Below are 25,891 nucleotides of genomic sequence, written 5' to 3'. Positions count from 1 at the left end.
TTGGTATTAGCCACTCACTATGTTGGCTCTCTTATAGACTCAAGCAATGAACAGTATGATTAACACTAACTGAATGCTGAAATTAATTAAAATAACAAGAAACACAAGGTTTGTACTTTACCTGCTATGCTTCGAATGGAAGCAATTTAATTGCCTGCTTCCAGGGGCTATCAAATTTCATCTTTCATGAGTCATAAATACTTTAATTTCCCAAAATAATGCAGAATTCATTGTTTACTTCTTGACTTTCAGGCTGTTTAAGGATATTTAAAACATTTCTATAATATTTTGTTGGTGTATATGTATATTTTAAGACAAATTTGTTGTTTGTTATTTCTTTAGCTCTTGGTAACCAGGCAGTTGTACCTTAATTTCTGTTCAGTATCTCACATGTCAAGCAGAAAATTTATAGCCTCTTTATATTGCAGAACTGCTGACATGAGTGGTTCTGATAATATAATTTCCACTTCAGCAGTTGTTAAAATTGCCCCAATTACTAACATGATAGTTTGAACGAAGCATGAATACAAGATAAGGAAGTAGAAAAGTATTGAACAAAATGAACATATGAAAGTTTGCTGTCTAATTGCACCCCTCACCCATCCCCACCATTCCTGCACCATCTGGTTACAGATTTTGGTACTTTTAGTGCAAGTCACTCCTCTATAGATTCACTGGCCACTCTGTTAGTGCAGTAACCAAGGGAAATACAAATTATTTCACAAAGATTTTAAAATGACATGCATATGCACCAGCATATAATAATAAGTTTTTTTCTACATTGTCCTACAAACAGTACATTGTTCTTGTTCATTGCTCCTTGTGCATACTGTTGGAAATCTTGCAAAATATATTTTTCTTCTAAATACCTGAATTATTTAGTGGCATAGAACAATGTACAAAGAGGTGATGCAGAAATCACCAATTGTCCAGAGAGAAGCAGGAATGGTTCAATGGCTTAATTTGTCCATTGGCCATGGATTTTTGCTGGCTTTACTTGGATTTTCAGCACAGTTTGTGTTTATCTTATTACTAGAAGTCATACCAGTTGCGAGGTAAGGTGGACTGTACAATCTTTATAGATGAGATTGTAGGGAATCCAGCACTAAACCAAAAGAGGAAGTTGGTAATACTATGATTGTACTTTGAACTTCCAAGGTCAAAAATGTTATATTGCCAGTTTGGTATTGACTTTGACAGAATTTTAAACTTATAATATAAATGACATTTAGAAGCGTCACTCATGATTAAAACAGAGCAGATTAAGAAAGTAAATTATGTACAATTAAGTGCACCTAAAGCTTTTTTAGCCTTAGAAAGAAATTTAGTTTTAAAACATGTTTGCGTTTCTATAAAAAGAACTAGAATCATATATGGATTGTTCTGAAATTTTAAGTTTTCAACTGTATTGCGAAATGGAGAATAGTATTCATATGCTTGGCCAAAACATATCGTTTTCACATAATTAATGATTTTTGGCCGGCTTATACTATCACCTGTTATGTGCTGTTAAGAGTCTGAAGTCCAAAGGTGCCAGATGAGACCATATAAAATACAATACTTTCAACAACCAGTTCAGAGTTGTAGCTACACAAATAAAAAGTGGATTAACATTAAAAAGCAAGGCATTTAAGATGTCTTTTGACACAAATCAAACCAATCTTGAGAATACGGATCCAAGAGAGAAAAAAGGTAATACCAACCAAGCTTTTGAAGAAGATGAAAGCCAAGAAAGAAGATCTTGCAGAATAAGTGAAGTCAGTAAAGGCAGTAAACCAAAAAAGGAACCTGATAATACTGTGAATATACATTGTGACAATGAAGACCAACTGAACATGTATGATGAAGCTGAACCCTATGCAGGAATGCCAAAAGAGGTCTTAATGTGCTATTCAAATCAATTACGTTACAGGCTGCCAAGAGAAATTATTTTCTGGCTCATCCTGGCAGCCACACTTGCTCTGGTAGCCTGCACTATCACCATCATTGCCCTGTCGCCCAAATGCTTGGATTGGTGGCAAGCCAGCCCAATCTACCAGATCTACCCAAGATCCTTCAAAGACTCTGATGGAAATGGTATTGGAGATCTGAATGGTAAGTAACAATAATTTAGAAGAAAAACAGCAGATATAGTGTACAGTTTTGGTCTCTTTATTTAAGAAAGAATATAAATGCATCAGAGGTGGTTCAGTGAGAATTACTGGATTGATACCTGGAATGAATGGATTGATTTGTGAAGAAAGGTAGGACAGACTAGATTTGTTTCCATTTGAGTTTAGAAGAGTGAGGTGATGATGTGATTGAAGTGTATAAGATGCTGAATAGTCTTGACCTGAAAGGTGGACAAGAAAAAATGTTTTGTTTTGTGGGTGAATCCAGTACTAGGAAGCACTGTTTGAAAAAAAAACAGAAGTTACTCTTGTGCAACTTTGGAACTTTGTCTTAGAAGCCGTTGAAAACAGGATCTTTAAATTTTTAAGGCAGGGGCAGATAGATGTATATTAAGTAACTGAATCAAAGGTATTGTTGGGAATGTGGAATTTGAAACATGAAAAATTTAGCCATGGTATTACTGAATGTGTCAAGGGCTGAATGGTCTACATCAGCTCTGGTCGTATGAAGCGTTGCATTAAGATGGTGGCAAGCCTGCTCCTACAATAGCTGCTGAAGCAGTGCCCATATTTTGCATGCTAGTGCCTAGACCAGTTTGTCCTGACCCTATCCAAAACTCAACAATTAAGTTCATAGAATGAATTCCATTCTTCCTCTTATTACTCAACCCTCCTCAAGGCAAAGATTGAATTATGTTCATAATTGCCAGAAAGAAAACCCTCAGCATTGTAATCGCAATCCAGGATCAAAGGCTTCCACAGAATTTAAGCATCAGCAAACACACTGATTAATTTTCCGTACAGCTGTTTGCCTCTTTAAGTACCATTCCTGAATGCCAGTTCTGGTCTTCACCACAAAGGATTGCAAATCAGCTTCATGCCATACTGGTACTCACAAATTGCATTCATATGCTAATCATGTTGGAACATTCTGGTTGGAATATCATTGATACTCCTTTCTTTTGCTTCAGAGGTTATCCAGACTCCCTAAGTTGTGAATCACAGGACACTGGCACCAGCAGCATTATCAAAGTAAGGAGTATAGTTAGTTTTTCCCTGTGATTTTTGGTATCCTATTACCCTTTTTGCATAGGGTAGAGGCTTTAACGTTCAGCTGTATAAATAATAGCCATAAAGCTATAGTTTATTTCACTGGCACTTTTTTTTGTGCCACAAATGCAAAGTTAACCATTAGTAGCTATTTAACTTAACTATATGAAGAAACTTGAGTGAACAATGAAGACAATAACAGGGGATGACAGATGTGGTGGTGAAACACTCGTGAGATGCTGTTGTCTTTTTCCTGTATGCCTAGTAAACCTACACCAGAAGGACTGGAATGTTTCAAGAATAACCAGCCTTTTTGTGGCAGGCCTGTAGCTAGGTAGATGAGTTGATGCTTTCATTGAATTGAATGCCTGTATAAAAAATAATTTTCAGTTAGCTGCAAGGCTTCTGGTAGTAGGATATCCAGAAGATTGGTTCTCAGGTAGAATAAAGTTTAGAACAAGTTAGTGGGGTGTTTCTGTATCTAATTCCAAAGGTATTGGCGTTTATTTATCTAATGTGCTTAGTTAACATAGTCATAGAGTCATGCAGCACAGAAATAGATCCTTTGGCCCAACCAGTCCATGACAAACATAATCCCAAAGTCAACTAGTTCAACCTGCCTGCTCCTGGCCCATATCCCTCCAAACCTTTCCTATTCAAGTGTTTATCCAAATGTCTTTTAAACATTGTAACTATGCCCACATCCATTACTTCCTCAGGACATTCATTCAACACGCAAACCATGGTGAGTTTTGAGGCTTTCTGATAGAACCCGGTGCCTCAGTGGCTTCTTACCGAATTTATAAAGTACAAAACAAAATGGCTTCCACACCATGTAGCTTGTCCATGTTCAAAAGCCTGTCTTTGAGAAAGAGTGGTATGTTCATTACATATCCTGGGTTGATGTTTGACACTTTATGATGCACCTAGCCTTTTTAGATGAGAAAAGCAATCATGTTAACAAAGAAAAATCAATGGGATCCACTCATCATCTTAATTTTTTTCTGGTTTCTTCCACAACCTTATCAATACCCTGTTACAGATTTGTTAGTCTTCAGAACTGTTCATGTATTTTACGACCTCCTGAAAGCTTAATGCTATTCTATTCCATCCCGTTTTTAAAAAATATACGGGGTGAATAGAAGCAGTCATAGATGTAACCTACCAGACATTGCTGTATCTTGCCAACTGTGATAATCTTACCTTTACTCCTACTCTCTTTCCTCTCTTTGAACCAGCTTTTGTCTCACTTCTTAGGAGATTATTCATCTTGAAAGACACTACACCAGTAGAATGACTATTTCGTCCCGTAACTGTTACACACAATAGGGTTGTATTTAATACTTCAATGAATCAACAGTAGTTGTGTTTTCAAAGTTTCCTCATTGAGGGGAGTAATTCTACATTTTAAGTCTAGATGCAGAATCATTCCATTCAATGATGTCAGTTCCATATGTCATAAATGTTTAGTTACAGCATTATACATTTAGCAAAGAAAGCAAATCTAACTGTGGACGTGAAGAGAGGGGTGTTCTTTTTATTGAATAAAGTGTGGAGATGGGCACAAAAATAGGAAGGCATCCGCTTAGGTGTTGGTCAGGTTTTCCCACATTGTTTGTGTTCTCAGCTCGTTATCAATGTACGTTCTGATGAACTTTCATAGTAGGAACTTGAGTTTGAAAATGGAAGAATGATGTTTTAGTTTCAAGCTTGATTTGTGTTTCTATATTGTGTGGAGGGGAAAACATGGTTTTGAGTTTCATTTTAGAGCTGTCCTGTGAATGATACAGAGTTTCTGGAGATTAGTTTCATTTGCATGCATTTAGATGCAATCTTTAAAACCTTTGAAGTGAAGAGAATCAGAGAATCCCCATTGTGTGGAAAGAAGACATTCAGTCCATCGAGGCAACACCAACCTTCCAAGGAGCATCCTGCCCAGACCTAGCTCCTTAACCTAACCCCACAACCATCATTTACCATGGCTAATCCACATATCCTGCCCATTCCTGGACGCTATGGGCAATTTGGCATGGCCAATCTACGTAATGGCACATCTTTGTACTGTGGGAGGGAAATGGAGCCCCCAGCAGAAACGCACGGAGATACTTTGCAAATGTGCAAACTCCACACAGACAGTCGTCCAAGGCTGGAATCACACTTGGGTCGCTAGTGTTGTGATGCGGCAGTGCTCCCCACTGACCCACTGTGGTGCCCGCTGATACTTTAGTGCATCAAGGAAAAGAGTGGAAGAGAGAAAGAAAATTGGGCTGTGGCTAATAAAAAGGTATCCAATGATGTAGGCAGACAGAAAAAGAAACAAGATCATTTAGAAAGGCAAGTTCATTCACAGAAATAAAGGAGTATAGAAACAGAGGTACTGTTAGTTTAGCAGTCCTTGGAACAGTCAGGACAGGACAAGGGAAAAATCTGAATTGCTGAAGCGAAAAGCTTGAGAAACAGAAGGCCGTTGAAGGCATTTGTTTAAATAACACATGTTAAGAAGCAAGTAAGCTAAGGCTGCAGCTAGTTTAAGGCTTATAGGAAAACATATTAACATTAAAGAAAAGAATAAGTAATGTATGCTGAAACTGGTTATAATTGTGCTACCTGACAAGGAGCTTTAACATAGAAACAGTATGACCCTTTACAGGATGAAGGATAGGGTGTCCAGAAGGGATAAAGAGAGTTGAATCTTTCTTTCTGATATTTGTAGTGAGACCACTTCAAATATTTCTTGTGTAATAAAATGTGTTTTTTGTTGTTTTTTGCTTTCATGTGATATACGTTTATGTTCTTTTTTAAAAAGCACATTGGCAGCTTCATCTGAAGACTTTGTGCTCCTGAATTTGCCAAGTCCCTTGCCAAACTGTTTCACTATGAAATAAAAGCATCAGAATGGTTTGAAAGTAAATCAGAAACTGAAAATTCTACAGTTCACTCTCCAGTAACTAGCTAGGATAATGGAGGTGCTTGACAAATTAAATGGAATATTATGCAATCTTTCAAAAAAAGTATTGAGATACAAAACCTATCAAAGACTCATAAATTGACTTGTGTAAGTAAGCAAAGGAAAACATTTTTGGCCATAAATTATGTTCATGTAGGGCATGTGTCAATCATGAAACAACTTCCTTTCAGACTCAGTCAATGGATGTTGGGCTGAATGAGGGAAGAGATCAAGTTTAAAATGCACAATGATATTATTAAACCAAGTCGCAGGAGCAGGAGGCCACCTATTGTTGTAGTGTCTAAATATGATGGATCACAATACTTGTATAGAGATTATTATAAAGTCAGCATGGTAACAAAGGCAGATTCATGTCTGATTCCACAACTGGAAGATTGCATCAAGAAAATTTGACAAACACAGGGACATTGACAAGTACCTTTGATGACACAGCCAAAGAAATACCAGTTGTTACAATCCTGGATGAACTTTACCAATGTCAAGTCACATTGTTTGGAATGAAAAATGCACCAATGACTTTTCAAAGATAAACCAACAAGGTCATCAAAACCTTATTCAATTCTATTGCATATATTAGTGATTTGGTTGTGTTCAGCCGAACCTGGAAGCATTTCCAATACTCAAACAAATTGTTTATCAGTTACAGAAAGTTATTTCGGTCATAAATTAAGCCATAAGTAAATTTGCCAAAGCAAAAGTGGCTTATTTGAGCCACAGAGATAATGGGAACTGCAGATCCTGGAGAATCCAAGATAACAAAGTGTGAAGCTGGATGAACACAGCAGGCCAAGCAGCATCTCAGGAGCACCTCTGATGAAGGGTCTAGGCCCGAAACGTCAGCTTTTGTGCTCCTGAGATTATGCTTGGCCTGCTGTGTTCATCCAGCTTCATACTTTGTTATCTTTATTTGGGCCATACCTTGTGACAATGCCAAGTAGTAACTAGAAAAACAGCAATAAGGATTATCTTGGAGTTTTCCATACCTAAGAAAAAACAAAAAAATTTGTAGGAATTAAGTATACATTAACTTTATCAAAGATTTGTTCCAAACTTCAGCAATGTGCTAGATCCTTTCAAAAGGTGTCTAATGGTGCAGGGAGACAGAAATAGAAACAAGTTCATTTAGAAAGCTAAGTTCATTCAGAGAAATGAGAGTATAGAAACAGAGTTACTATTGGTTTAGCAGTCCTCAGAACAGTCAGGGCAGGACTAGGGAGAAAACTGAGTTGGTCAAGTGAAAAGCTTGAGAAACAGAAGCTTTTGAAGACATGTATTTAAAGACGTGAGTTTAAATAACATGTTAGCGAGTTTTGAGAAGATTAAATAACGTGTTAAGGAGCGAGTGAGCTAAGGCTTGTTTAAAGCTTACAGGAAGAAATATTAACATTAAAGAAAAGAGTAATGAGTGAATGCAGAAACTGGGAGGCGGGGACGAGCTGGGCAGGTTTTGGGATGCAATTGCCTAGACCCTTCATCAGAGGTGCTGCTGAGATGCTGCTTGGCCTGCTGTGTTCATCCAGCTTCACACTTTGTTATCTTGGATAAGAATCTCCCTCATCCTCACGTACCACCCCACCAATCTCTGGATCCAACGCATCATTCTCCGACACTTCCACCATCTGCAATCCGACCCCACTACCAAAGGCATTTTTCCCCCACCCCCTATATCTGCTTTCTGGAGGGACCATTGTTTTCATGACTCCCTTGTCCTCTCCACACTCCCCACCAGCCCCACCACCCCGGCACTTTTCCATGCAACTGCAGGAAGTGCTACACCTGCCCCTACACCTCCCTTCTCATCCCCATCCCAAACCCTAAGAAGACCTTTCTCATCAACAGGCCCTAAGATGGCCTTTCACATCAAACAGATGTTCATCTACACATCTGCCAATGTGGTATACAGTATCCCCTGTTCCTGATGTGGTCTACTCTACATTGGGGAAACCAAACAAAGGCTTGGAGACCGCTTTGCAGAACACCTATGATCGGTTCACCAAAAACAACTGCACCTCCTCGTCACAAACCATTTCAACTCCCGCTCCCACTCCTTGAATGACATGTCCATTCTGGGCCTCCTGCAGTGCCACAACGATGCCACCCGAAGGTTGCATGAACAACATCTCATTTCGTTTGGGAACCCTGCAGTCCAATGATATCAATGTGGACTTCACAAGCTTCAAAATCTCCCCTCCCCCAATTGCATCCCAAAACCTGCCCAGCTCGTCCCCGCCTCCCTAACCATTCCTCCCATCTCAAGTCCCACCCTAACTCCTCCCTATTAGCCTCTTCCCATCTCCTTGACCTGTCCATCTCCCTGGACCTACCTATTTCCTCTCTAACTCACCTTTACTGGCTCCAACCCCACCTCTTTGACCTGTCTGCCTCCTCTCCACCTATCTTCTCCTTTATCCATTTTCTATCTGCCTCCCCCTTCCTCCCTATTTATTTCAGAATCCTCTTCCCCTCCCCTAATTCTGAAGAAGGGGCTATCTAGCTGAAAAGTGAGCTTTCCTGCGCCTCTGATTCTGCTTGGCCTGCTGTGTTCAGCCAGCTCTACACCTTGTTATCTCAGATTCTCCAGCATCAACTACCTCTTCAACAAATGTGTCTTTTTTCACTAATAACTGATATAAGTATTATCATAATTACATTTTTGTGAGTTTTAATCTTAATTCTGCATCTAATGTAAAAGAAAGAAGCATATTAAAATATATTTCATTTGTTCCCATCAGGCATTAAAGAAAAATTGGATTACTTTGTTTATTTAAACATTCAAGCTATCTGGTTAAATCCAGTGTACAAGTCTCCAATGAAAGATTTTGGGTATGATGTGGAAGATTTTGAAGAAATCGATCCAATTTTTGGAACAATGGAAGAGTTTGACAACCTGTTAGAAGCTCTCCATGACAGAGGTGGGATCACATTGAAATGGTTGAGGTTTATTTTTTGGTTGCTTTTATGTTGTAATACCAGTTTGACTAATTTCTATAGATTGCAAAACACAAATGACAAGTCTCCTATGATCTCACTGTAAATTGTTCTCCACATAGCAGGGAAAGCATTGGTCATGTCCGTCTAAATGGGGTTATGTGTGGAGTCCATTCTTTGGTTTAAGTTTTTAATGTTATGGTAGTATGGATTGGTATGTTTGCTTTTCTCAAAATGTTAAAAGAATAATTAGTTTAAAAAGAGCAATGGACCAGTTGAATTATAAGTATTAATAGCTCCATAGCAACTAATGTTGTCTTGAAATTCATAATCCCAAACTTTCAACTTGCGACCCCTGTCTGGGGTTGCAAACCCCACTCTGAAAAGTCATGGCCTATTAGGTATAAAGGTAATTATTTGTGGAGGTGGTGGACTTTGGTATAGATATTAACGTGCCTTTGTGCCTGTTATCATGCAAGAGGGAAATGGTATAGACATTACAATGATGAAGGACGATCATGAAATACAATATTAGATAAAATTAACATTGTGTGAGAGAAATTATTTGAGGGTTTAACATCTTTGAAAGTGGATAAATCCCAGGCTTAGTTGAAATCTTTCCCAGTTTGTTAAAAGAAACCTTAATGAGTACATAAAATTATGATGGGCAGACGAAGAGCAGAGTTTCACGGAGGGGCTAGTAGATTCCCACTCTATAAAGAAACTGGCTACCAGGTGATAGACTGATTAGTAGCTGGGCACCTGCAGCCATGACTCAGGGTGGGCAAGCTAAATTCGTACAGAATGTGATTTTGCAGCTAGTGGAAGTACCATCTTCTGCTGCTACTGACCAATCTTATTAGCAGGCAATTCCATTAGAATCAGCAGTGCCGAGTGAACTTTGAAAGGACTACAAGCAAGTCCAGGCTGAAGGGGGGTTAGGAGATTTTAAAATTCAACAAAGAGGAGTGAAGTGGTGTGCGGTAGTGCTTTCTTCAGATGGAGAAGAATGTGTCCCTGATGAGCACAAGGAGCTCTCCAAAGAAAGTACCCCTGCTCATTCCCACCCTTTAAAAAGAAATGGACTGCCAACTGCTTCCAAGCCAACTGCGTTACAGTATGGTGGGACAATATTGGAGTCAGTTAAGCTTAGGTAACCCTTAATTATCTAGTTAAATATGGATGAACTGCCAATTTTGGTGTCTGTCATTCCACCTCATATTATTGAGTTTGACAGGGAATGGATTGGAAGATGTGGACCGGGTACCTCCATCCTATTTTTTGTTCACACCCTTCTGAAAATACACTTGGCAGGAACACATAAAATCTAGCACTGTATCAATTGAATCACTCTATTCTGCTTGCTTGAGGAGTTCATAACCCTGGATGTGGGATATGAAGAAAAAAGTTTAGAGAGGATTTAAGGGGATTTTTTTCATTTGGAAGATGGTGTGGAACTGGAACTCACAGCCAAACAAAAAACAGGTGGTAGCACTTGAAGTGCTTTAACCTACAAGTTTACAGGCTGAACTGAAAACTGGGATTGGGCTGAATATCTGCTTGAAAGTTGGCAAGGACACACTGGGCCAAAAAGCCTCCTTCTGTGCTTTAAATGTCTGTGATTCAATGAAGTCAATGCAAATAAAAATCAGGAGAGATATGAAATGAACTTCCAACTAGCTATCGCACAAAGTCAAGATAGGAGGCAAGTCCATAATATATGAACCACAGAGTATGCAAACCATAAATGTAAGTGACAGAAGGACTTGTCATTGTAACCTTTTTACATCAGAATAAAAAAAATTATTCGGGGTCCCTGATTCATGAATGTCTGACTTATAAAAACATGTACTTATGACTGTGATCTCTTATGGGATGTAAATTTAAAGGTCTGACACAAACAATGAACAGCTCCTTTATATTGTCCTTCATTGTGTTCCAACTTGTGTACAAATTGACTCGTGAATGGACCTCAGAACAGTACCCTCTCACACACAGAATTTCCCTGCTAGAAAAAAAATTGCTGAATACAATGGAAATGCCAAATGGAGAAATCTCCTTCTTGATATCTTTAAAGGGAAGCTAATAAGTACATGAGCATCAAAGGAATAGAATGTTAGGCCAACAGGATTAGATGATGTAATGTTTGAGAATACTTGTGAGAAGCATAAGAAACATTAAGCAGTTGTGCTGTTTGGTCTATTCATATGCTGTATGTTTTATGTAATAATACAAACTTAACAAGAGTTTGGGAAAGTGCTTTGAATGACAAGTTCAACTTTGCTACACTTGACATGCAAAGTCAGATATTCACTTGCAATATGCAAGAAGATAAATGTTTTAAAACAGAGCCTAAATCAATACTTTTAGTGAAAGCTTTATTTCAGATAGTGTCTATTCGGACATTAGTAAGACCTTTGACAAGCTCTCTTATAGCAGGCCAATACAAAAGTTGTAACACATAGGATTCAGTGAGCTGATAAGATGGATACACAACTGGCTTAGGCCTAGAAGATAGAGAATAGTAGTGAGCTGGAGATCTGTGACCAATGATGTTCCACAAAGATCAGTGCTGGGACCTCTGTTGTTTGTAATATATGCACATAATTTGGAGAGGAATGCAGATGGTCTAATTAGTAAGTTGGTTCTGGATGTGAGTTTGCTCGCTGAGCTGGAAGGTTCGTTTTCAGACGTTTCGTCTCCATTCTAGGTAACATCATCAGTGAGCCTCCGACGAAGCACTGGTGTTATGTCCCGCTTTCTAACCCAAGGAAACCTAACCAGATAAATAGAAAGTGGGACATAACACCAGTGCTTCGTCGGAGGCTCACTGATGATGTTACCTAAAATGGTGACGAAACGTCTGAAAACAAACCTTCCAGCTCAGCGAGCAAACTCACATCCAGAACCTCAACCTGAGCTACAAATCTTCTCAAAACTCGCTAGTAAGTTGGTGAATGACTCAAAGACTGAGGGAGCTGCAGATAGCGAGAAATGTTACCAAAGGATACAGCAGGACATAGATGGGCTGGGGATTTGAGTAGAAAAATGGCAGATGGAGTTTAATCTGGATAAATGCAAGATGATGTGTATTGGAGGATGTAATGCAGGACAGATGTTCATGGCAAATGACAGAACTCTTAGTAGCATCAACATACAGAGGGATGTAGGCGTACAGGTTCACAATTCCCTGAAAGTGACAGCACATGTGGATAATGTGGTCAAGAAGGCATATGGCATCCTTGCCTTCATTGGTTGGGACATGGAGCATAAAAATTGGCAAATCATGTTGCTATAGAACTTTAGTTAAGTCACTTTTGGAATATTGTGTACAGTTCTGGTGTCACATCATCAGAATGATGTGGAGGCTTCAAAAAGTGTACAGAAATGGCTTACTAAGATGTAACCTGGTTAAGAGGGTGTTAGCTATGAGCAGAGATTGAACAAGTTGATTTGTTTTCACTTGAACATTGAAAGTTGAGGGGGACCTGGTGGAAGTTTACAAAAGTATTACAGGCATGGAAAAAACAAATTTTCGGAGTCTTTTCCCAGGTAGAGACATCAATTAACAGTGGACATATGTTTAAGGTAAAAGGGGTAAGTTTAAAGAAGATGTGAGAAGTATTTTACACAGACGGTGGAAAATGTCCTGAAGGCACTGCCAGTGGATAGGGTGCAAATGGAAACAATAGCAATGTTTAAGAGGCATCTTGTCTGATATATATAGGTAGGGATGAGAAAGTTACAGGCAGCACAGAGGCAAAGAGTTTTTGATTTAGTAAAGCATCATGAGTCATTGCGGCTTACTGGGCCAAAGGGCCTGTTTATGTGCTGTATTGTTCTTTGCTCTTTGCAACCTGGAGACAGCCTGTATACATATCCATTAATGAAATGTTTATGACTGGAGTTAGAAATGCTTTGCCTCTCCAATTTAGTTATTATGTAATTTAAACCAAAACACAACAACAAATTAATATGTTTTAAATTATACATCTAGGTACAATTTTACATATACAATTATTTGGAGTCATTTGTAATGTTCCTATGTTAGATTGTTGTTTTTAATGAAGAACTTAATCAGTGAATTGTTTAAATATTATTGTGGGTTATTAGCAGATTAAAATGCAATTTATTGTGTTGATATGGAGAATAATGCCATATCATCACGTAGGTTATTTATGATAGTGGCATCATTATGTCAGACAGAAGACAAAGACAGGTTGCTTTAATATTGTGTTAATACAGCTTCGTACTTTGTACTCCCACCTATAACAGAAAGCTGGAGACTACTTCTACTAGAGCAGAGAAGCCTAAGTGGAAATTTAAAAGAGATTTTTAATTTGAATTACTATAAATAGTGAAAGTCAGCTCCTCTGTTTGAGGAGTCTGTGATGAGCAGGACAACAGAATCTGTTTTACCTTATTATACAAAGATGTGCTAGAGTCACTCTGTTCTGAATGCTGTAAGTGTCTTCAATTCTACTGTTCCTCTTATCTTAACAACTCATGTTATTTCCACCACTAGTGTTGTATATGTAATAACCAGGGTTTTACATTCTCTTAAACAAATCAAAATACTTTATTTAGACACAATGTTTGTTTAGGAAAGGGACATTCCTAGGTTAACTGCAGAGCTGGATATTATTCACTGGTTCAAGTGAATAAAGCATTCTGCGAATGGAAGTAATGTTTTATGAATACATAGGAAGCCAACTATTAGTAAAACTCTAACGCCAATTGCAAATGTGTGTATTTGAAGAACTAATTCACTAGCATCCATTATCAAAATGTAATCCTCCTATCTTAAAATGTATGCGAAGGCAGGGAAATCATTCTATTGACATTGAAAGATCTTGTTCTGAACCAAGTCCAAGTGGTCTTCCTGCATTCTAGTTTTTACATGGTAAATAATTATGCTAACATCCAATTTGATTAATTTTGAAAGAATTAACTTCATTGAAATGCTTTCTATATACTTTTTAAAAGGTTTGAAATTGATCATGGATTTCATTCCAAATCATACTAGTGACAAACACCGCTGGTTTCAGCTTAGCCGGAATCGAACAGGAAAATATACTGATTACTATATCTGGGTCGACTGTAAACATGAACTGAACAAAACCACCAACCCCAACAACTGGGTAATAATGTCAATTAACTTACTTATGTATAATTTCTAACTCCTTAATAAAGCAAGACATGTTAGTTCTGTTTGATTACCAATGTTCTTATCTCCTATTTTTTTTCCTGTAGACCAGTAGTATTCACTGGAAAAATAGTGAGAATAAGTTCGAGTTTTATGATTTTATTGCCAACGGTAACCAGTTCATTTATTAAGTTATCGCTGTTGTTACATTCAGAAATCCTTTTGAAAATATAATTGCACTTTGAATGGAAACAAACTTTCTGATGTGGAACAGAAACTTTGAGGTTCAGTTTCACAAACATTAAAAACAACACTTCATTGTGTTGTTGCCATAAAGAATTATTCAAATACTAGATTTTCTGGCGAGAGTTGTGAAGTGTAAAAATTGAGGCTTGGTGATGAATTTATATATAAAGTGATTGTAAGACCACAGTTGGAGTTTGGCTTATATATCTGAACTTCACAAAGCAGCAAGAGCAATGAGGCAAATAAAAAGTGCAGCAAAGATTCACTGCCTGGGTTATTGTCTAGTATGAGGGCATGTAAATATGAACAAAGTAGTAGGAAGACAAAGAAGGCCATAGTCTCAACGTAGGATACAGCAGCGAAGATGAGGCTGCTTAAGGACTAAGGTGAACCAGTATCATAAGAGTCTCTGACTCTATTGACAGATGGCTAATACAAATCTGTGCCCTCATCACCAAAGACCTCACACATCATGGCAGTGGTTACCAAACCCTTGCAATGACTGTTAAATTCTTTTAGGACTTGTGCACTTGCTTTTTTGGGCACTGTCATGGTTCTTACATCCTTTGTCAAATGACGCTGTCTCAGATTTTCATTCTGACCCCCATGGTTCAATGGACAAATCTTTGAAGAAATGCCTACTGATCCTTCTAAGGGAGCACCAGACAGAGGGAATGAAGTGGTACTAATAATATAGCCTGCTCAGCAGGAAAATAATGCAAGCTTCAGGCTTTTAGAAATGCAATTTTTGTGCTAAACTAGTCCCGTGATGTCCCCCCCCCCCCCCCACCAAGGACCCTTACAATACAATTTCAGTGATTAGTGGCCTGTTGTGTTCTACATAATATGGCCCTGCAGAAAACTGTGGACCTTGATGAGGCCCTGGTAGGAGGCAACTCATTGGGAGAGGAACTGGAGTACGAGGTAAGTGAGGTGGAATTGGAAGCAGAGGGGTATAAAACTGAAGAGAGGTGCACTGCTGCATGGCAAACTAGTCTTGTGGAGTCCTCTCCTTTAAGTGTACTCGTTAGAACTTGGCCTGGAGGAGTACACCAACAATCATGCTCTACTATTCTGCAAGCTATCACAAAATGTAAAATGTATAAAATTTCAAAGTGACCACCAAAATGACCAATTGCCTGATTGACTGCTACTCAGAAAACAAATCATAGCAGGCTTCTTCAGGAACAGAAAATACAACACTTTATTGTAACACAATTTTTAACAAGAGCAGTGAAAAGGAAGGATTTGTAGTCTATGCAACTTAAACTATATCCTTCAAAACCCTAAAACTAATACACTCAATCACGATTAAGATAAACAGTGTAACACTCATGCTAGGATGGAAAATCAGAGTGAAAAAAGTTCTGAACTTCAAAAGTCCAGATCACAATGTGTGAATTTTTTTTCACGTTGGTGAAACACTGTGTTCTGTAATGGTTGTCTTCCAATTTGATGGTTGATGAGATGATCTTACTTTCCCGGTTTTTCTGCCTTTTCTGAGAGAGATAGAGAGGCAGACAGAGATTCCTGCTGCTTTTGGCAAGTTAGCCAACTGTTGCTAGACACAATTTCCTTAAATTGAAGGATTCTTTGTGCCATTCTTTCTCAAATTCTTCCTTTTACTGCTTCCAAAATACAACATTGTACTGAACTGCCAACAAGGTACAGTGGCACTTTGGTTAGCACTGCTGCCTTACAGTGCCAGACAAGCAGGTTTGCTACTACCCTTGGGTGACCGTCTTCATGGAGTTTGCGCATTCTTCTCCTCTCTGGGTTTCCTGTGAGTTGTCCAGTTTCCTTCCACAGTCTAAAGATGTGTAAATGGATTGATCATGCTAAATTGCCCATAGTATCCAGGGATGTGTAGGTGAGGTGGATTAACCATTGGAAATGCAGGGTTATAGAGATAGGGTAGGAGGGTGTGTCTGGGCGGGATCCTTGTCAGAGGATCAGTGTGAACCTGATGGGCCAAATGGCCTACTTGCACGCTGCACCAATCTTATGATTCTATGAATATGCAACACTTGATTTCTATGTTACAAAACCCTTTCTTGGCATTCCAGTAAAAATAGTCCATCTCAGTCTACAGTCCCAAAAAAATTCAAAATATCTTGACTCTTACAGACCTTCCGCCTCTCCACGAATGTGATCTTCCCCGTCCCTGATGCCAGAGACATCTCAATTCTCTGTAATAAATTGTAAAACTTCATTGTAATAATCAGATCTCTCCCTTGGTCAACTAACACCCATTTACCTTTGATGCTGAGTGTCAAAAGGACACCTACTTTTCACCTGACCACCCATAACCACCCTTCTTAGCACTGGTGATCAGAAAACCCATACCACATCAATTTAGAGCTCACACCCAAAAATATGAATCTTAATTATTTTCTTATCAGAGGTGGATTTCTCACACAAAAACAGACATGGTTCCTGACTCCTGCTTTGTGATGAAAATTCAGTCCAATGCCCAACTTTTAAGTATGGTATAGTTGATGATTAGTTAAAGGAAAGAGGTGAAAGCTTATTGAAATGAAACAGACAAATGGTATTTGAACTATTGCCTGAGTTTAAAGCAATCATTAATACAGACTGGTTGGGCCGAGTGACCTAATTCTTTAAATAACGTTGCAATGAATTATCATGTGTCAGTCTACAATTGACATTCCAGCCAGGACATAAGTAACTGTCTATTTTTTCAGGTTAGTTTATTTGGATACTCTGCCTGGCAGTTTGATGAGGTTCGAGGACAATGTTACTTACATCAGTTCTTGAAGGAACAACCAGATTTGAATTATAGAAATGTTGATGTACAAGAAGAAATGAAAGTAGGTAGCTTTTGGTTTGTCTCATGGTTTAACTCAAATTTCGTTGTTAGCCACATAAATTATCAGCACAAATTTAAGGTTTCTTCATTATTTTAATATCAGTATAAAAAATGTATGCTAACACATTGTATCCTCCTCCCTGCATTAGAAAAAGACACCGGTGTAGATGTGACAGAAATCGGCATTAAGTCTTGCTTTTAACAAAATACAATCCAAATGAATAATCAAAATTACACAGCTGCAAGATATGCTGTTATCCATGGCTACTGTCTACATGGATTTTCATTCATAGCTAATAGTCAAAGTGTATTCTGACATATAGGAATGGATTGTGGAGTAAGGGTCAATTGTGTCACAACTTGTTTACATTTTTGCATGCCTAATTTTCCTCCATAACTAAGTTCATAAACTATATCTAAATTACATGACAATGCCTCATACTTGTAAGTCATGAACATTGGATCTGGGAACGACTTTGTCTGAGTGCCTCACTCCCAGACTGAACAAGGAAGTTACCAAATGAACCATTGCTATGTTACTTTGTAGATTTAAACTTATTTAGAAATCATTGAAAGAGACATTTTGGAGCTATGAGCTTGGATTCCAAACGGGATATCATGAGTGCACACAATATTTCTGCCATTTTGATTGAATTGGCAGCACAGATTAAAATCTATAATCTTTGCCAACAGTTTTTATGAACATGCAATTGAAATATTACAACATAATATGACTAGATAGTCTGCTTTTTTGATGCTGTCTCATGAATGTCCAAGGCACTGGATATATTTCTTCTGACCTTGTATAAAATGGTGTCATTCAGATCTTTTATATCATCCTTAACAGGCAGAAGGAGCCTTGCCTAAAATCTCATCTAAACAAAGTCCCCTCTAATAGTGCTTACTCATTATTGTTCTAGAGTGTTAGTCCTGTTTTTATACGTTCAAGCATTGGAGAGATATTTAAACACGTACTTTTTCACATGATAAACTCTTTAGCTCAGCTTTGCTGTAATCAACTGTTGCCCTCTTGGTTTAGTTATAGCTATGTAACTCACAGTACTGTATTTGCTGTTGCGTGGAATTTGCATATTTTAATTTCGGATTTTCATTAAAAATGTGATACATGTGTATGTTAATTTGATTTTTTCTATTTTTTTCAAGAATGTATTACGATTTTGGCTGAAGAAGGGTGTTGATGGTTTCAGAGTGGATGCAGTCAAGTATCTTCTAGAAGCTGAAAGCTTAAGAAATGAACCTCAAGTCAACTTAACACAGAACCCGGTGAGCAACATGACTTCTTACGTAAAATTAGTAATCTCCTTCGGTGCTTTTTATTGTACGTGAATTGGAGGACTCATTCAGTTCTGGTAATGATGGAAAGATGACAAACATTAAATGTAGGTATTACATTCTATAATTTAAAATGTTCAGAAATGTTGCCAAAATTGAGAACTTAATCAAACTTAAAAAAAGGGTCAGTTCTGGATGGAAGGATCCATGGGTCATGTTCAGATAATTACAATTTTCAATTATATGCAAAGGGTTGTCATCTGTTATTTGCTGCAGCATTTGCAGTTTTTTAACTTGTGAGAGCTGCAAGAGAGCTACGTTCCAGATAGTTTTTGATAAATAAATAAACCAAAGCCAATCTTTACTCAAAATAGCTTTATTCGCAGTGAGACATTAACCGATACATATCTGTTGATAAAAGTGAACCTGTCTGTCATTAAGTATCTCTTTATATACAATAAGGTTAACTATCCAAACATTGTTGTCCACTTGTATTCACTTAACCTCAATTGATACAATTAATATTGCAGCTAATGCTCTCATGGAGCAGTGGAAGTATCCCTACAACTAACCCAGAGACTCTTGGCTCAAGTCCCACTGGTGCCAGAGGTTTTTCATACCATGCCTGAACATTTTGACTAAAAATGACTTTTATGTGTGGCAACAGTGGTGTAATGGTAATGTCCCTAGTCAAGTAATTTGCAGACTGAGGCTAATGTTCTGGGAACTTGATTTAAAATCTCACCATAGCAGTGGGCAAAATTTAAATTTATGAAGGCCTCTTGTGTTGCAGTTCAGGGGCCCCATCTTTGGGCCACAAGATCCAGGTTAGAGACTCAACTGCCACAGAAGAGTCACAACATGCCTGAACAGTTTGAAAATATAGCAGCTATCAGGACTGTAATGTCAACAACTAGCAAATGTATTTCAGCAATACATCTTTGCCTTCAAGTTGGGCATTTCTAGTTAAAGGATGATGAGGAAAAAGCAGATAGGACACACAATATAACAACTGTAAGGACAGCATGGAGAAGGAAGAAGGGTTACACAAATCACCTTTCCCCAACTTCAGATTCAAGATATCATGCTTAGCAGTTAGAACACAGAACATAGAACTGTACAGCACAGAACAGGCCCTTTGGTCCATGGCGTTGTGCCGAACCTTTACCCTAAACCTATCAAACCACCCCTACCTTATACAATCATCCATGTGCCTATCTAATAGCTGCTTAAATGCCCCTAATGAGGCTGACTCCACTACCCTCACCAGCAATGCGTTCCACGCCCCTACCACTCTCGGAGTAAACTACCTACCTCTGACAGCTCTCCTTTATCTACCTCCACTCACTTTAAAACGATGCCCCCTTGTAATAGCTACCTTCACGCTAGGAAAAAAGTCTCTGGCTGTCCACTCTACCTATACCTCTGATCATTTTGTACAACTCTATCAAGTCACCTCTCATCCTTCGTTGTTCTAAAGAGAAAAGCCCTAGCTCTTTCAACTTTTCCTCGTTAAGACCTTTCCTCCAATGCAGGCAACATCCTGGTAAATCTCCTCTGCATCTTTTCCAATGCTTCCACATCTTTCCTGTAATGAAGCAACAGAGAAAAATTTAAAAGGGACCTAAGGGGCAACTTTATCACGCAGAGGGTGGTACATGTATGGATGAGCTGCCAGAGGACATGGTGAGGCTGGTACAATTAACAACATTTAAAAGGCATCTGGAAGGGTATATGAATACTGATATTTGGTAAGCACCTGTCTCTGTTCTGGCTGTATTATTTTCCAAAGCGTATGACAGTCAGATGAGGACATTTTCAGTCTCAGGGGTAATGCTCTCCACAATTATGAATCTTTTGATATTATTGGTCAATATCAAGCACTCATTAGTTGTACTAATTAGATTTTCTTTATTTATTCTTCAAGAATACTATTACATCATATGATGAGCTCTACCATGATTACACAGCTACACAAGTAGGCATGCATGATATTGTCCGTGGCTGGAAACACATTTTGGAAGAGTTTAGTAAAGAACCTGGCAGATACAGGTAAGGAAAATACTGTGTTCAAATATTTTCCACCATCCTCTAAGAAATCCTCAAGACACCTCAGAAGTTGTTTAAATACAATTAACTACATTGCCTACAGCTGCTGGTGTAACTTTGGCAAGTCTGACAAAATTCCTTTCTTTGATCTTCACTAATTCACATCAATGTGAATTGAGGGAATAGGGAGGATAACACTTCAACAGTTCAACATTTCCTCAGTGCTGCACTGCACTGTCAGTCTTGATTATGACCTTAACTGCTTCAATAGGACTTGAATCCATAATTTTGTGACTCAGAGTTCAGGGTGCTATCCTAATTGACCAAAGGCCATTTAAACTTTGTGCTGAAGCAAGACCAATAAATTAAATCCTCTTCTTGCAATGCTAGGTACCTTTGTATCATATAAATACCAATGATCAAGAATATTATCTATTCAGCTTTACAGTTATATGTTAATTTCAGAGGGAGGGTTCTTACCAATAAATTTAAAGGTGTTGGACAAGGTCAGCCGGGCTGGCTGCATCTGTGAAAATATTAAAGTATGCCAATTGCCTGGGAGTACTCATCCTACTCCTGGCTCGAGAAACACTGCTAAAAAGACATTTTAGCTCAATCCAACAGTTCTCACTTCCCTTCAGCTGGTGTATTTCCCTTTATGTGGGTTGAAATTAACCCCTTTGCTTTCTTCAATGATGTCTTAGAAAAAAGCAAGAAAATCTAACGTACTTTGCAGCTTCTGAAATGCAATTCAGATAGAAGTGTCAGGCATATTTATCTACCTACAAGCGTCTGTTATCATTGTTTTTGTACTATCAAATGTGAAATCAGGAACACATCTCGCCACAGCATTTGTTTTTGTGCTGTTCATCGTGTTTGACTTATTATAATTTTCTTGTATTCAGCAAAGAAAATCAATCCTTGATATAAGCCTTAATTTCCTAGGTCCTGGAATACATCTACACCTGCCAAATATGCAGGTTCTTCTAAACACTGAAACATTCCTTTTTATTGTATTTCAGCTCGCTGGTTGTGACATGTTTACTTCCTCATCTTCAGAAAATAATAATTACTGACACAGACCAACCAAAGCAATTCTTATCCTTACACATCCAAAATTTTGAACTTATTTGCAACATATAGATTACACTACTATATCATGATTAAAACCCATTTATTGATTGTTTATCAGACTATAGAATAGATTCTTAACCATTTTATCTTTGCAGATTTCTAATGACTGAATCCTATGACAATGAAGAGATTTATAAGACTATGATGTACTATGGAACACCTATACAACAAGAAACTAACTTTCCCTTTAACTTCTATCTTATTGATCTCTATAAAGAGATGTCAGGAAATGGAGTATTTAAAATTGTAGATTATTGGATGCGCAACATGCCTGCAGGAAAATGGCCAAACTGGGTGGTATGTATTTACTTAAGCTTTATAGCAAATGGCTAATGAATATGACCTTAAATTTCACAATTACTGTGAGTATATTCAACTTAGTCGTTATCTTGTTCAATTTAAATATACTCCGAACTTGTGGAATTTTGATAGCCCAGCAGACTAAATTTAAATCCAAAATTCTCTTTTGCTCCTAAATCCAGTGAAAAGAGTTATGTAATTTTGTCCTATGTTGCAGGGAACAGAAACCTGCAGTAGAGATAATCCCTTTTAGCAATCATTTGTAATAAGCTGCAAAGCTGACTTGTTAGGGAAATTCAAAACTTATTTTGAAGCAAATAAGGTTAAATCAAACAAATCTAGGTAACGTGTGTATGGGAATGCATATATTGCAAAGTATATTGTTGTGAAGTTGGGAATAGTACTTTTGAATTGGAAGGCAGGAAGTTAGAATTTGATGTTTGTAAAATGCTAGGGGGAAAGTGTTGCATAATCTCTTTAAAAAGATGATGTGTTTTTTCTCTGCTTAGAGATTTAAAATAGATGCCTGTGAGCAGCAGCTTGAAAGTTCGCAAATACACAGAGAACATCCAAATTGAAACAATTGTATCAAAAGACTGTAAAGTTAGCAGGCCAAGCAACAGTTTTTATCAAGACAAGTTTTGAATTTAGCCAATCAATTTGAAGCAGGCACTTAGATACCAAAAACCAATTAAATTTAAATCTGATGTTTTTTGACAACAAAAGACCAATCCTATTGTAACAAATGTTATCAAGGGTTATAAAAGGAGGCAGTTAGACAAAACCCAGAGAGCTAACTGCCATCTACCAGAGCTGACAGCAGTCAGCTCTTGAGAGAATCGCTGTGTCTCACAGCCTCCTCTATTTCTTAGAGAAAGCACCATGTGAATAACAACAGCACCACAGCACAAATAGTTAATATTTCTGACGGAAGAATCAACAGAGATGGCATTCCTGACAGAAGAATTGTCAGAGAAGGCACAGAACATTCTGGAAGACACATAACCTGGCTGTAATTTTGAGAGACTAAATTCTATTTTCATTTTACGTAAGTGGAACATGTATATATTCCAACAGCATACCATTAGAATCTTGCGTTATTCTGGAATAGTTAGTAATTAGAGGGATTTATTTGGTTTGTTAATAGTTAGCTTGTTTACTGTTAGAGTCAGATAAATAAAATGTTACTTGTTGATTTTAAAGTGAGTGTCAGGAACTTATTTTATTTAACCACTAGAAGTTAATGAAAGGCAGGTTACACCACTTTTCACACTCCTTTTACAGATTATAGGGCAAGGTGCTCCTCTTTGGGTGTTTTGGTTTTAGTTCTCAGAGGGGGTCAACCTCAGCTTTGTAACAATATGTGCAAAAGTAACTTTTTTAACATAACATTGGATTGCAATATCCAGTGGGTTAAAAATTATTAATTGTAACATAATTAGTTGCTATGTGTGCCCATTTTCTTACCTTTTAGGTAGGAAATCATGACAATTTTCGCATTGCATCTCGTGTTGGTGCTATGTATGTTAAGGTCATTAATATGCTTCTGCTGACTCTTCCTGGAACTCCTACTATTTACTACGGAGAAGAATTAGGAATGGAGAATATTATTGTATCTGAAGATGAGATTCAAGATCCTTTTGGGAAATTTGATCCAGTAAGTATTTCATTACATTAAGTTTTTAGAACTTCTGGAAGCTGACAATCCACACCTGGAATCTGGGCTCACGTCTGGTTTAAGATTGCCGAAATAAAATTACATACTTGATGATTTCCAGGTCTACATGAAATAACTTTGGGTAGTCTCTATTCATTTCTTTGTACCCATCTCTCAAACATCTGTCCATCATATCAGTGTTTATGAGGCTTGGCAGAAAAATAAGCAACACTGATGATACAAGGGGTTGCTCAATCTGTCCCCATGCCAAGCTAAAACCTGTGGCTAGCTACAAATAGCCCCAATATAGCACTCTCTAAAAATTAGTGGCACGGACGAACTTAGCTTTAAAAAAAACGGAGATATTGGGTGTATTAACATATTCTGACATTGATAGGACACACCAAAATTATGTAATTTACTTGGCAGGCCTATGATCAGCTTGTTGATTTTAAGTTGCAGCAATGATTAAAATCTAAAATTACATCCAATATTTGCATTTAAATTCATATTGCACTAAGCTTTTCCAGTTTTTAGACTATCTGAAAATTGTCACTAACAGTATTCCTCATATGAGCATGAAAAACATTTTACCATTCTATAGGCTCAAACAGCAAATATATAGGAAATGTATAGGCAAATAACACATTTATTATTTAATTTGTTTTACATTCATTATGTAATATGAAAACTCTATGCATAAATATTTTTACAGAAGAAATTTTAAAAAGTTGAATAACTTTTTCAAATGATTTAAGTTTCTTCTAATTTTGTTGCAGACAGCAAATCGAGATCCACAGCGCTCACCCATGCAATGGGATAGCAGTGACAATGCTGGCTTCAGTACAGCAAACAAAACCTGGCTTCATGTCAACCCAAATTATGTTACAGTAAATGTTGAAGTAAGTGAGAGAGAATTTTCAGAATTATTTGTACAAAAACAGATCGGGTAGTTACAAAAAGCTAAACTTGTATTTGTGAAGTTTTAACAATTTACATGTAAAGGTTCAGGTTTAGATCAATAATCAGAATAGGGGAAAAGAGCAACTTAAACAATAATTCATTCTTTATCTGGATATTTTAAACCTATTTGGTTTTTTTTGGGACTTGCAACTTGTGTGTATTTTTAATTTTACTGATTTATGTTCCTGACATTCATCATTTTCTGTGTAATATCTTGACAGGTTGAAAAGGATCAACAAAACTCTACCTTGATCTTGTTCCGTGAACTGAGCTTGCTTCGCCAGAGTGCATTGTCCATTCATAGAGGATGGATGTGTTACATATGGAATGATACAGACATATTTGCATATGTGAGAGAACTCGACGGTTTGAATTCAGTCTTTTTGATTGTACTAAATTTCGGTAATGCTTCAGAAGTAAATCTGGCTAGCAAAGTTTCACATCTTCCCAAGGAAGCAAATGTGAGACTCAGTACTGACATTAATAAAATTGGAAATAAAGTTCAAACAGCTTCAGTAATAACTAGTTCTGGTGAAGGACTTGTACTGGAATACAAAACAAGCAATCCAGTTCACACTAAGGCAGAATTCAAAGACAGGTGCTATATTTCACAGAAAGCATGTTATTTGAATACATTTGACATACTTTATAAGAATTGTTGAAGTATTAAAACAAATTTAAAAGATGTTCCAAAAATGTACTAATCAATATATATTCAATTAATGTAGTGCACAAAAGAACAAACAACTGCTTAATGAAATAATAAGACCTTAACCATTGATCTGTGAGAAAACTGCACATCAATAAAACTACTGTTTACTTTCTGCATGCAACATTAAATATTTTTCATCATTTCATAAAATGTTTTCATTTCTCCATGGAGGTTGTGATGTCATGAGTAGGGTACCTGCCTCTGAGTGAAAAGTTCTGTGTTCAAACCCCACTCTAGGTCTTGACGGTCAAAAGAAGTCTGTTCATAATGTGGCCAAACAGGCTGAGTATTATTCTGCAAAACCTTTCAACATATGCCACTTCAGATGGTAATAGCATGTGGGATTCCTTGTCGGCCATGTGATAGAAAAAAAATTGAACTTCTCAGGATTACTATTTAAAGCTCCAGACTGTAACATCTATGTAAAGGTGCATGCTCCCACAGTAACTTGGACTCCAATTGGCTTGATGATAGGTGGATACAAAAAGGGGTTGTGGAGATTGG

The 25,891-nt window shown here is 37.6% G+C and overlaps 1 protein-coding gene across 1 annotated transcript; it reads left to right on the top strand.

Annotated features, from left to right (window-relative positions):
• The first annotated feature begins 1,564 nt into the window (after nt 1–1,564).
• slc3a1 (solute carrier family 3 member 1) lies at nt 1,565–25,537 on the top strand. The gene is made up of 10 exons (XM_048535575.2): nt 1,565–2,094; nt 8,862–9,041; nt 14,044–14,198; nt 17,155–17,280; nt 18,444–18,563; nt 20,500–20,624; nt 21,851–22,052; nt 23,530–23,712; nt 24,492–24,614; nt 24,897–25,537. Exons 1-10 carry the CDS (start codon nt 1,635–1,637, stop codon nt 25,335–25,337), a joined length of 2,115 nt encoding a protein of 704 aa, XP_048391532.1. The 5' UTR covers nt 1,565–1,634; the 3' UTR covers nt 25,338–25,537.
• Nucleotides 25,538–25,891: the final 354 nt, after the last annotated feature.

This window comes from Stegostoma tigrinum, chromosome 9, assembly GCF_030684315.1.
Source record: "Stegostoma tigrinum isolate sSteTig4 chromosome 9, sSteTig4.hap1, whole genome shotgun sequence".
NCBI lineage: Eukaryota > Metazoa > Chordata > Chondrichthyes > Orectolobiformes > Stegostomatidae > Stegostoma > Stegostoma tigrinum.
This window is presented reverse-complemented; position numbering and strand designations above follow the sequence as displayed.

Bases quoted from the DNA above. Each gene is read 5' to 3' on its own strand.
- slc3a1 (XM_048535575.2), top strand. From the start codon at position 1,635: ATGTCTTTTGACACAAATCAAACCAATCTTGAGAATACGGATCCAAGA. The intron at 14,199-17,154 runs GTAATAATGTCA...CTATTTTTTCAG, and splicing joins CCACCAACCCCAACAACTGG to GTTAGTTTATTTGGATACTC. The intron at 18,564-20,499 runs GTGAGCAACATG...TTATTCTTCAAG, and splicing joins TCAACTTAACACAGAACCCG to AATACTATTACATCATATGA.